The sequence below is a fragment of the Kalmanozyma brasiliensis genome (genome assembly GCF_000497045.1).
Source record: "Kalmanozyma brasiliensis GHG001 unplaced genomic scaffold PSEUBRA_SCAF3, whole genome shotgun sequence".
Lineage (NCBI taxonomy): Eukaryota > Fungi > Basidiomycota > Ustilaginomycetes > Ustilaginales > Kalmanozyma > Kalmanozyma brasiliensis.
The window spans coordinates 1,765,706-1,777,708 of NW_015961970.1; the positions used below are offsets into that span (position 1 = coordinate 1,765,706).

Sequence of the window (12,003 nt, forward strand, 5' to 3'; positions counted from 1 at the left end):
CCTCATTGGCGTGATCTCGCCCTGCATGCTGAGCGTCGATTCTTTTTCGAGGGGTCGGCTTTGCTGTTCCGAAAGCTCCACATCAAAAAAAAAGAAAACGCTCCGGCTAGCACCATTCATGACCCCACGTTGGACGGTCTTGGCTCATTCTGTTCTCGCATTCGCACCCTCGCTTGAGCGGAACAGGAACAAAAGGGCTTCCAATCGTAAGCGATGTGGGTCCGGCGGCCGCTAGCAATAAGGAAGGCACCTTAGTGACGAAAGCCAAGTCAATCAGAAAGTCTGGGCGACCCACTTAAGAAAGATTTATTCTGGGAGTCTGAATCAGGAATCGGTCGCCGAGAACAGCGCTCAGTAAGTGCATTTTCCAAGGGAAAAACGGTTGACTCTCACTGGAGCGTCAGGCGAACGGAACAGTCGAAATTTCATTTATTCGTCTTTTCTGTTTCATTTTCGTGCTCATCCCTCTCATCGACGCGATTTCATGTAAAAAAGTTTATGAAAAAAAAAAGCAGCTGTTTTGACAGCTGGGATTATGCTAAACGTGCCTCGACCCTAGCAGCCCCTCTGACTCGTACCTCGCTGTGCTGTGCTGTGCTATGCAGTGCGGTGCAGTTGCCGTGCCGTTGCGTGATGCATCTGCGTGTCGTGATCTTCGCACCTCCCTTGCTTCGCTCCGCGGCCACTGCATCAAGCTGCCCTTACGCCCTCAAAACTATCCTCGTACCTTCTTGCGTGCTCTGCTGACTGCTGATCGTCGTCGACATGAACGTCTGCTTAAGCTCAGTTCTTGTATCCGCACACAGCCTAAGCTGCGGTGCCTTTCATCATTTTTCCGTTGGACCCCGCCATACGTTAGAGCTGCAACCCTTGATTCCCTGCTTGCGTGACGGACTGCGAGGTGTTGCTTCATGCTGCTGCTGCATGTAGCTAGCCCCTCGCTGCGAAAGCTTGGCTGTGCGTACCATAACCGTGACCGTCAGTCACCCTTTGAGTGATACCTGTGTGACTGTGACTCTGAAATGGGACTGTGACTGTAGAAGGAAGCATTGCCCCTCCCCCCTCCTCGACGTGTTGCTCATCCTTCCACCTCAATAACGCTATCCTTCTTGTCCATCACATCCTTCCTTCAGACCAGCATCCGCCCTGCCCTTTGTTCGTCCATCACAACAATCACGACTTGCCGCCTTTCTTCAGCCAACACCCTGCACCACCAATCACTGCAACCACCGCAGCACACTCCTACTTCACCGTCACGTCAGCTCGGACCTTCGCACGCTTCTTCCTTCTGCTGTCCCCTGAGTCGATTCTAGCGAACAAAGCTTGGACTCCACGCTCGTCATTCGTCCCATCACAACGCCACGGCCCCTTCTCCGTGCTTGTGACCATTCCGAGTCACCCTTACTACAGTCACACACACACACACAGTCCCTCCTTCGCATCACTTGCGACCAGTGCTCGACTCTGCTCCTACCTTATAACACCAGCCTTCCAGCGCTCTCGCGCCTTCTTCTTTCCAACACTTCAACCAACCCTCACCCCGCCCACTACTACATCCAGCCCCTCAACCGACATCGACTGACTCCAACTCCGTCCCTAAAGGCGACACGCCTTCACCACGGCCCATCAGACTCTCTCGCTACTGCTAGATAGCTTGAGCACTTTTAGCCACCATCGCATCCGTCATGGCCGGCATCTACCGACGTTCGCTTGCCCGTGTGGGTCGCAAGGACTCCGAGATCGCAGAGATTCGCACCACACCTGCCGACGAGCTTTCGTCGTGGCTGGGTGACGACGTCTGCACCAACTGCGGTGCCTCGACACCCCACGGCAAGCTCTTCTGCTCCGAAGCTTGCAAACTCGCCGACGCTAGCGAGGTAGCGCACGCCTCTCTCATCGAGAGCCTGGCTTCGCCTCTGCCCCCCTCCGACGAGTTCAGCAAGGGCGACAATGGCGTCAAGTTCCGCTACCCTTGCCCGCCTTCCCCCAGCCTGCTCGCTCAAATGTCAGCACCGCTTCGCACCACCTACCTCACATCACCCGCTCTCGCCGCATATCAGAGCTCGCTACCCGTATCCCGAGGTCGCTTCAGCCTTGCTTCCACCACCTCCAACGACGCTGGCGTCGAAGGCGCGCGTCACACCAAGAAGCGAAGCAGCTCGCAGTCCACCTTCTCCTCCATCTCGGAGTCGGGAGGCAGCCAAAGCGCCTTCGCCAGCACCGATCCGTCGACACCATCACCCGCCTACGAGCCTGTCGAGGATGAGTCGAGTGACCTCGATGCGCACGACTTCCAGCTTCCGCCTTCGGTCAGCACAGCAAGCTCCGTCATGCTGCGTAAGAGCTCTGCCGCGTCCTCGTCCTCGTCATCGCGTGCACGATCGTCCTCGCGCGCTGCGACGGCTCCCCACCCCATCAACGCGGATGGCCGCACACCAAAGTCTCCTCTCTGGTACGCACGCCGACCCAGCAACACCAACGCACGCGGTAGCTACTACACCTCGCCTGCCGTCACAGCCACCACCATGGTCACCGCCATCAGGCGAGACCACCGAGCCAGCACGACTCCTTCGACATCGACATCGACTGGCACCGAGGACGTGCGCGGACGACCCAGCAATGCCGAGGCCACCATGACGCGCAAGTCAGCCAAGGACGTTCTCTCGCAGGCCTTCCAGCTGGCAGCGGGCACCAGTCAGAGCAAGACGTTCGCAGTACGCCGAGGACGCTCCGAGCAGCTCGACACGCGATCGCCACCTCCCTCGCACTCGCTGGCCTCGTCGGCCGGCAAGACGCTGCGTGGCGGCAGCCCCACCAGCAGCTCGCGAAACTTTAGCCCCATCAGCACCGAGCTTGGCTGCGACCGATGCCGCACCATCTCGAACCTCTCCGGCGAGCACAACGTCTACGGCAGCAGTCTCAAGTCGTCCAACTCGCGTGGCCTCTCCTCATCGCCTCGTCGCGAGTCGGAGGAGCGATACCGCAGCATCAAGCAGTACCACAAGCACTCGCACAGCGCTGCTGCCGGCTTCTTCTTCACGCATATGGAGTCGCGTGACGCGCTCGTCGCCGACGCGGACAAGCCGCAAGAGCGCGAGGGCCGTCGCATCGAGTCTTCCCGTCCCCACCGCGACGCCGCCGTCGAGGACGGACAGCAAGACGTGCGCGCTACTCCCCCGCGTGGCCGATCCAAGGCTCGTGGCAGGAGTTCGCACCGCCGCAGCCCTAGCCCGCCTCGAGCTGCAGCCAGGCGCGATTCTTCGCTGGTCGACGAGGTCAGCCGAGCTTCGCCTGCTCCCATCTCGCCTCGCTCGCAACCCATCTCGATCTCGATGATGGCCCGCGACGGTCGACGATCCAGCGGCGACGACGCCTACCACCACGACGAGGAGCTCCGATCCGCCCTGCCGCAGCGTCCTTCGCCTCTGGCGCTCATCTCCGAGAAGGAGGTGCTGGGCCACCGCAAGGTTGCCGCTGCTCCTGAAGCCGATTCCGACGACACGCGTGGTCGTGGTCGCGGCAGGAGCACGCGACGAGGCCGAGGCTCTCAGGAGCGCGGCTCCACCTCGCGCTCCCGATCGCGCTGGATCCTGCAGGACTGCGAGGTCACTTGGGGTGGCTACGGTCACCTTGCCTCGGACAGGGGCGAGAAGGAGCTCGTTGCGCCCGCTGCCAAGCCGTCGCGATCTCAGCGCTCCCGCACCGGCCGCGCCAACCCCGAATTCACCGACCCAGGCTTTGACGATGTCGACCTCGAACTCGACGGCGACGATGAGCGCGACGAGTCCGTCTCGTCTGGCGGAAGCTTCGAGTCCACCGTCGCTCGCGGTCGAACCAGCCTTCGTACCTGAAAAACCATTCGATGTTGAACACTCAAAAGTGTCTCCGAACCCCCCAAAAGTTACGATCTCAACGATCTTTGCCGTCCCACAAATTAGCATTCAACTCTTATAATCAGCATAGCATGTACCACCAATCAATCTCAAAAAGGCGTCACCGTCGCAAATAGCATCACTCACCCATCACTGTTTGAGCGTGTGTGTCAAGAGAGAGAGGGTTCCGGGGGGGTGAGAGGTACAAGTACACGTGTGAATACAATGGAGCAGAAGGGGAGGGGGAGGGTATCATCGACAGGAACGAGGATGCGGTGGAAGGGAGGTGTTTACATGGCGGTTGGGCTGTGAATGACGAGCCAGAGGACCTGGAGTGGGGCCAGAGCTAGCAGCACGATGCATGCTGTCGCTTGGGACACGCCGTAGATGGCGACCTGGGCGAGTAGCTGAGGGACGCCGTTCACGGCGGAATACGTCTTCCACTCGGCGACTCGGGCGGGTAGGGGCGGATTTAGGCGCCACAGCTGGTCGAGCAGAGGCAGACGCAGCACCGGTTGGAGGGTCGTTGTTGGCATTGTGGACCAATCGATTTCCCCCTGATAGTGGAGGCTTGTCGGGGGGTGGAACATTCGCAAGTGCGCCGCCTTGCGCTCTGCTAGACTGAGCAGATATGCGATGAGCGCACACTGCAGTAGCACCAGGAGGAGCTTCTGCCCTCGCCCCAGGCGTTTCTGGACGGTGGTGGGAGGCGGGTGCGAAAGGCGCTCAGCGAGGACGGAAAGCGCCGCCATGACTTCCTCCCTCAACTGTGCCACTCTATCCCGCTCATCCGCGTCTTCGAAGCGCTCCCACGGCTGCGTCTCGCCAGACCGCACCACGGGTGGGCTGGAACGAACGCGCTCCAGCTGGCGAGCCGCCTCCCCGAGCCGCGCTCCAAACTCCCGCCGCCCCCTGTCACCCGCTTGAAGCGTCGTCAGCATCTCGGACAAGGTGCCACGCACGGAACCCGCCGAATCATCGGAAGAGCCAGGGGAAAAGGGTGCAAAACCTTCCAGTCCCAGATCGACAGGTCGCGGCGACCGGGGCGAGCGCAGAGCCGGCGCGGGTGGCAGCATCGGCGGCGTCGTCGAGCGCTTGAGCTGGGGTGGAGGCGTGGACGAGCGCGGCAGCGCGGAATGCGAGTCGGCGAACAGACCACGCAGCGGTGCACCAGCGGTGGTGAGCGAAGCAGGGAGGACGCGGGTGATCTTGGGACTCGGGCGGATGATGTGGCGTGACGGCTTGAGAGGTGAAGCGTAGGCACCGGGTGGGTGGAGCGTGTGAGAGAAGGAGGTGGTGGCCTCCACAATCGGGAGTGGGGGTGGGGGTGAGGGTGTATGCTGTTCACCAACGCTCTGCGGCGAAGGCGTCTGAGGTATCGGTGAACCTTCCCGACTCGCCTCCTCGTCTTCCTGCTCCGCCGCTGTCAAAGCTGGTGTCGAAGCCTCCGCCAGGATCGCTGGCAGGACGATCTCCTTGGCCGGCAACAGTCCGCCTCCCTCACCTTCGCCAAGCACCGCGCTCTCATCCCACGACCCGGAATCCGAGCGATAATCGGGCCTGGGGCTGAACCGAACACTGTGCCCGCGGCGAGCGGACCCCTTTTTCGCGGAGGATAGGATGCCGCTCGGCGTGTGTGGCGAGTCTTGCGCGATCAAGTGATCGAGCTGACGAGCAGGCGTGCGAGAGACGACGCTGAGCGTGCTTACTTGGCGCCGATGCGCGTTCTTGCGCGGGGAGGAGGCAGGGGTGGAGGCAGCAGAGGAGGGATCGCTGCGGTTGGGAGAGAGCGCCATGGGTTGCGGCGAATAGGTGAAGCCTGGGGCGTGCTGTGCGGGCGGTTGTGATTGTGGGTCTTCGATAGGTGGACTTGTGGTTGCGGCAGGTATTGGGTCGACGTCGTCTGCGCTGACCTCGTCCGGCTCTACCGTTTCGGATGCCTCCGCAGCCTCTTTGCTGAGCTGTTGAGGCTGCGCATGCTCTTCATTGAGCTGTAGAGACCGCGCGTCCCCTTCCTCGTCCACCTTAGCCGACCCCAAACTCGATAGCATCGGTGAACCGCTGAAAGCACTCCCGCCCGTCGACCGCGAAGGAGTCTCCCTCATGGACTGAAACACCGTCGTGCCCCCCACACTCGCCGGTGTTGCGAACGCTGAGCTTCCTATCGACTTCGGACTGTCCATCTGCGAGCTGTCCACCGACAACCTCCTCCTCCCAAGCACACCGAATGCTCTCGCCGCCCTCTCGCGCTCCCTCTTGGCCTGCTTGTCCGCCCACTGCTTCTGCTCCTCCGCGGCGCGCGCCTCACGCTCCTTCTGCATCGACTCGAACACCGCTGCTATGCTTCTTCGGCCTGGGGTGGCTTTGAGCGGCGTGGCGGATGCGTCTGATGGCTTGGGCGAGGCGTCGGATGTCAGCGATCGCGGTGTCGAGCGCATTGGAGAGGGTTTCGACGAAGCGGGGTCTAGAGATGTATCGAGTTTGCTAGCTGGTGACTTGGACTGGAGCAGAGTGGAGCGACGGGCTGTCCACCGCGCCATCGACTCTGCACGACGTTGCGCGGCGAGCGCTTGCTCAGCATCGCTCTCGGCATCGGATTCGTCGAGTTCGAGCGTGTCGAGGCCGCGCTGGAGCTGGTCATACGAGCGCTGGTAAGGCGAGGTCGGGGAGCGACCTATGCTGCTCCTGGATCGTGCGGAGCGAGGGACGAGGACAGGGTCCTTTTCGAAGTCCCGCCCTTGCGAGCGGGGTTCTGACTGCGAATGTGAAGATTGTTGAGAATGGTCTGGGTGGTGTGTGCCATTTGTGGTGTGGCTCTGTCTGCCTGTGAGCTCGGACGTTGTCGTCATCGTTGCTGATCCTCTCCGCGTCATGGCGTGTACGCCGACGGACAGGGATCCGGAATCGGACCCTGACGAGGAAGATCCCACCACGCGTCGACAGAGACCCAGATCAATGTCCTGATCGGAACAGCGGCAGTCGTCGGGGCAGAGCTGTCTCCTTGGTTTCACCCTTCCCGTGCTCTCTGCACTTCTTGTCGTCGAGCCGTTGCCGTTGCTCCTTCTCGCTCGACGTACAAGCGGAGTGATATGAATCGACGGCAGCGTGCCGATATCGTCGAGCGTCTGCAGGGTCGGTGTGGCCCCGCTGCCGAGCGAATCCAACGAACTGGCGCTCGACTCGGACCTCACCTCCCACGGTTGATAGCCGTCTGTGGACTCGGCATTGACAAGCGTGCTGCTCGACGTTGAGATGGCATCCGGCTGTGGCGTGAGACGGGTGTACGACTCGTTCGGACGGAGGCGATTGCGAGGAAGGAAAGGACTGTGCAAAGGTTTGGGGGTGGACGATGAAGCAAAGGCGTTGCGCAGAGGCGAGTAGGCCGTTGCTTCATCTCGCGAGCGGACGGGAGAGGGCATTTACTGTGCCGCGCTGGGTATTGTAGATCGGGAAGGTGTTGTGCGCTCGAGGAAGATGGCTGCTTCCATGATGAATGGTGTCTACGAAACGACAGTGTTGGCTACAAGCAGCATGGGCCAGCTGTATGGGATCGAGGCGGAGAAGAGACTGTATGTTCGAGCGTTCAAGGCGAGCGCAGAAGAATCATCGGGAATGTTGTTGTGCAGCAGCGCCGTGCGATAAAGGTGTTCGCTCACGATCAGAATGTTGGCGACGAGCTGGATGATGGTGTTGGACCCGCGTCAACGCGCTGCCGCTGCACCGAACCCTTTTTTGACTTTTGACAGACACGCCAAAAGGACCTGTCCGCCTTACCGTGGCACGCGCCATGGCAGGCGTGTTGAGCTCCAGATCGGGTAGATACGAAGAGGATCTCCCGATTTGAATTTCCGCGTTCGTCGAAGGCAGTCTAGGCCTACCTTGCCTTTGCCTGTACATGGTGTTTGGCACAGAGCAAAGAGAGAACCCTGATGCGAAACGATGCATAGTCCGCTGAGCATGGGCTGAGACGTTTGCATGCTCAAAAGCGGGGTCAAGATGGCTTACTCGTCGGTTCCCTGGCAACGGCCGAGTATCCACGGTGGAAATACAGGTTCGGCCTTCTCCGAGCCACATGGCAAGTTTACTTTGTAGCTTCGTGGTCGGCTCGAAGGACACATGCCCAGCGCCACTCTTCCCGCTACGTCTGGCTTGCAAGAAAGGGCAAGCTCTACTGGAGCTAGATCGTAGTTGCTGCTCCACAATAGCATGCTTTCGAGTCACGGCGAGACAAGGCCCGGTCGAGCTTAGATCGTTTGCCTAAGCACAAGCCTAGGGATGCCGAGTCGGTTGGATGAGATATGACTACGTTTGCTCGTCTTCGAAGCTGCCATCATGGCTTCAAGAAGCCGTGGCACGAGCATCGTACGGTACCGATGCGATGACGAAAGCCGCCATTCAAGGTTTGCTCGTTCCGCTGAGATGAACCCTTGCGTGCCTCTCCAGGGTCCTGTCCTCGGCGAACTCCGTACTGGCTCTGGACCTGCAGATTTGCGTCGGCAGTCAAATCAGAGAGGACGGACCTTGCTTGCTCTGCCTGTTCCGAATAGGCTGGAAAGCCTTGTCTGCTTGTCTGCATCGACACAGACACACAAACCACGCTCGGCTTGAGCCGAATCCTTGAAAGCCAGTCTCACGCTCGGGAGCAACCACGGCAAGATACGCCCACACGAGCAAGCACGTCAGTCAAGGCACCGCTGACCTCGCCTGGCTGCTCGCAACGTAGGACCCTGAATTCGCTCAAATTTAGGATTCTGTGCGAGCGAGCCAGCTGAGAAAGACGCAGCTCGAGCCCCGACCGAGGAATTGCCGCTCCCGTATCCTTATCGTTCAAGGCCCTCGTCGAGCAACCTTGCTCGCATCTCACCCGCAACAACGCTCTCCCCGCTTGCTAGCCTTGACCACCTATATAGCCACCACTACACACATCTACCGGCGACCCCTTCCGCCACCAACTGCTCGCAGCCAACTCAACTTTCCGTCTTCAGTGCTCGGATTGCCCGCTTATCATCTTTGGCTATCATACCCCGCAAGCTCGTCGTCCCCCCTCGCTTCCGCTACATCGTCCTACAATGTCTGCCAAGGCTTCCTCGTCCAACGTCCGCCTCGTGTCTGCCTCGTACGGCAAGGATCTGGTCCGCATCTTCCGCATCGTGCGTGATTCCAAGGACCCTTCGTCGCATCGTGTCGCCGAGTACACCGTGCGCTGCTTGCTCCACGGTGAGAGCCTCACACCCTCGTACACCGAAGCGGACAATTCGCCCGTCGTCGCCACCGACACGGTGAAGAACACGCTCAATTACCTCGCCAAGGTGCTGCCGGCCGAAGACGTCCTCTGCCCCGAGCGATACGCCCTCAACGTGGTCAACCACTTCCTCTCCACCTACTCGCATATCGAAAAGACCGAGGTCGATCTCATCCAACACAAGTGGACGCGCATCGTCTTGGATCAGAAGGATGGCGGCGCCCACAAGCACAGCTTTGTCCGCGACGGCGAGGAGAAGCGCACCGTGCGAGCGCTAGGAGAGCGATCCGGCAGCGAGATCAACGTGACCACGCTCGAAGGCGGCATCAAGGGTCTGCTGGTGCTCAAGAGCAGCGGAAGCGCCTTCTACGGCTTCCACAGGGACAGTTTCACCACGCTCAAGGAAGTGCGCGACCGCATCTTTTCTACGGAGGTCGAATGCTCCTACTCGATCGCTGTGCCTAAGGGGGGACTCACTGCTGTGCTCAAGAACGCATCGTCCTTGCCGCACTTTTGCGAGATCCAGTCTTCGGTCAAGTCGCACATCCTGCGCGTGTTTTCGCTCGATGACTCGGCGAGCGTCCAGGCGACCATGTACCGCATGGGCGAGGCCATCCTCGGCGACGCTGCCAACACGACGGTGCAGGATGTCTCGTTCGCATTGCCCAACAAGCATTACATCCCCATCGACTTGGGCTTCAAGGGTCTCAGCAACCTTGACGAGAAGGATGCCGAGGTGTTCCTGCCCACCGCGCATCCTAGCGGCTACATCAAAGCCAAGATCGAACGCTCGCCGTCGGCCAAGCTCTGAACAGAGGCTCGGTGGTTCTTCGCTGCTCGGACTGCATTGCTCTGAACACTTGTACATTGTCAGGTCGGTTCCTGACCCTCTCGACATCCTCTCACTGCTCGCAATACATTCTCGCTGATTCCTACTGGTCGAGCCGGTCACCCGCCTCGCCGACTTGCGTGTGTTGAGTGGAAGATAGCATGCCTCGGCTCAATCCGCCATGTGCCTCATCGCCCTGATCCGCATCACTTCCAGTCTTGCCCAAGGTCGATGCTCGATGAGGTAAGGGGCACCGGCTCCGACGGATGATGAGCTTGTTGCGAGCCCCACCGTCCCCACCGCCCCTGCAGCGGACACCGGCGAGGTCCGTTCGGCAAACAGGGGCTGGCTGAGCCAGAAACGGGATCTGCCAGCTGCTGCCCACGAATTTAGACTTTTGCAGCCCAATTCTTCGCAAACCAACACTTCGCGCTCCCGTGCCTCGAATTGCATTCCCGTTCTTCGAGCACGGCCCCCACACTCCCTCGCGTGACTTGTGCCTTTGGTGTTTAGCTCACCCTCATCATCATCTCGACCTCCATCACCCTCCATCAATCCATCTGAACGGAGTGCTCAAGATACTGCTGCAAGATGTCCACATACTTTGAGCTTTGCAAGCGTGTAAGTGGCCCAGGATCAGCGACAAACGCCATCGATCGAAAGCATGCTGACGTTTGCCACTCATCTTTCTCGCATGGGCCGACAGTCATTCGCGGATGTCCCCACCGAGGGCGGCGTCGACACAGTCGCTTTCCTCGAAGCAGCTGAGGGTCTCGTCAAGCTGTTCGATCTGCTTGGCAACTCGGCGTTCAAGGTGGTGCAGAACGACATGAACGGGAATATCGCAGTAAGTACTCTCTCGATGTTGTCCCCAAGCCAGCTCACATAGGAAGCCCGGTGGCTCAACGCTTGCTTGCCTTCGCATCCATCTCTGACCCCTTCTATGTTCCGTGACGATAACAGAAAGTCAACACGCGCCTCAATGCGACGGGCGCTGCCAAGTCGGGTACGCTCGAGAAGCTGATCCAAAACGAAGGACCGGGTGGCACCTCGAAACGTCCTGCCACCGAGGGCCTCATGTGGCTCCTCCGCGGCCTTGACTTTACCGCCCAAGCAATGCGCAACTCGGTCAACAACAAGAACGAGGAGCTGGCCACCAGCTTCACCAACGCCTACGGCACCACGCTGCGTCCACACCACGGCATGCTCGTGCGCCCCATCTTTTCGCTCGCCATGAAGGCGTGCCCGTACAGGAAGGACTTCTACGCCAAGCTCGGCGAGCCGCAGAGCAAGGTCGAGGAGGAGTTGGAAAAGTGGCTCGCCGCGTTGGAGAAGATTGTGGCTCATATGAAGAGCTTCTATGCCTCGGGCAAGTACGACAAGGGCTTCTAGATCGCTTTTGGCAGGACACTGTGTTCCAATCATACACCCAGTTTGCTCACTCTCATCGCATGAAGCTGCTGCATCCTTAGCTGTGTAAGTGTGGCGCTAGAGCTAGGTTGCTCGATCTCATCTGGTCGATCTCATGAGTCGGATCGGCAGCCGATTCGGCTTGCACAAAGCTTGACATCAGACCGAGGCACAAGCGAGACACGCCCGACCTTGAGCCCACCACGCTCATTGTTGGCCGCCCTGAAAGCGTCATTCGAAGAGTGTGAAGCTGCAGAGATGTCTTTGTCGGGGCCCGCAGAAATGAAGGCAGCGGCGTCTTCTCGGTGAAATTCAGCCGTCGCGGTGCGGAGAGATTTTGTAGCATCGATAAGGCTTCAAAGGGAGTTGCACCGAAGTCGCAGCGTGGGGCCCATTCGGGCCTGCCGCGAGACTTGATGCTCAGGTGGGCTTGGTGTCAGTCGTGCAAGTGCAAGAAGAAGATGGCATGACGCAGCAGTCATGGCAGGACAGAAGCGATACGTTTGCTGGGAAGCGAGCATGAAGGACACCTTGCAGCTGCGAACAGCGGATCGACTGGATCTGCCGATCTGACCCTTCCCCTCACTGCCAGTCCGATTCCTGCTCCTGCGAGGACAGCGTCCCTCGTTGTTCTGACCGGAAGTGGCGGG

General features: G+C 59.8%; 4 protein-coding genes across 4 annotated transcripts; 3 read left to right on the forward strand and 1 right to left on the reverse strand.

Annotated features, from left to right (window-relative positions):
* Window positions 1-1,685: 1,685 nt before the first annotated feature.
* PSEUBRA_004516 (uncharacterized protein) lies at window positions 1,686-3,851 on the forward strand (the record flags this gene model as incomplete). The annotated part of the gene is made up of 1 exon (XM_016438023.1): window positions 1,686-3,851. One exon carries the CDS (start codon window positions 1,686-1,688, stop codon window positions 3,849-3,851), a length of 2,166 nt encoding a protein of 721 aa, XP_016291593.1.
* A 311-nt stretch (window positions 3,852-4,162) lies between these two features.
* On the reverse strand, window positions 4,163-7,291 carry PSEUBRA_004517 (uncharacterized protein; the record flags this gene model as incomplete). Its single annotated transcript, XM_016438056.2, has 2 exons — window positions 4,163-6,628; window positions 6,950-7,291. The coding sequence occupies 2 exons, from the start codon at window positions 7,289-7,291 to the stop codon at window positions 4,163-4,165; spliced, it is 2,808 nt and encodes a 935-aa protein (XP_016291594.2).
* A 1,650-nt stretch (window positions 7,292-8,941) lies between these two features.
* PSEUBRA_004518 (Uricase) lies at window positions 8,942-9,925 on the forward strand (the record flags this gene model as incomplete). Its single annotated transcript, XM_016438024.1, has 1 exon — window positions 8,942-9,925. The coding sequence occupies one exon, from the start codon at window positions 8,942-8,944 to the stop codon at window positions 9,923-9,925; it is 984 nt and encodes a 327-aa protein (XP_016291595.1).
* Window positions 9,926-10,534: 609 nt separating this feature from the next.
* PSEUBRA_004519 (Glycolipid transfer protein domain protein) lies at window positions 10,535-11,335 on the forward strand (the record flags this gene model as incomplete). The annotated part of the gene is made up of 3 exons (XM_016438035.1): window positions 10,535-10,564; window positions 10,650-10,790; window positions 10,907-11,335. The coding sequence occupies 3 exons, from the start codon at window positions 10,535-10,537 to the stop codon at window positions 11,333-11,335; spliced, it is 600 nt and encodes a 199-aa protein (XP_016291596.1).
* Window positions 11,336-12,003: the final 668 nt, after the last annotated feature.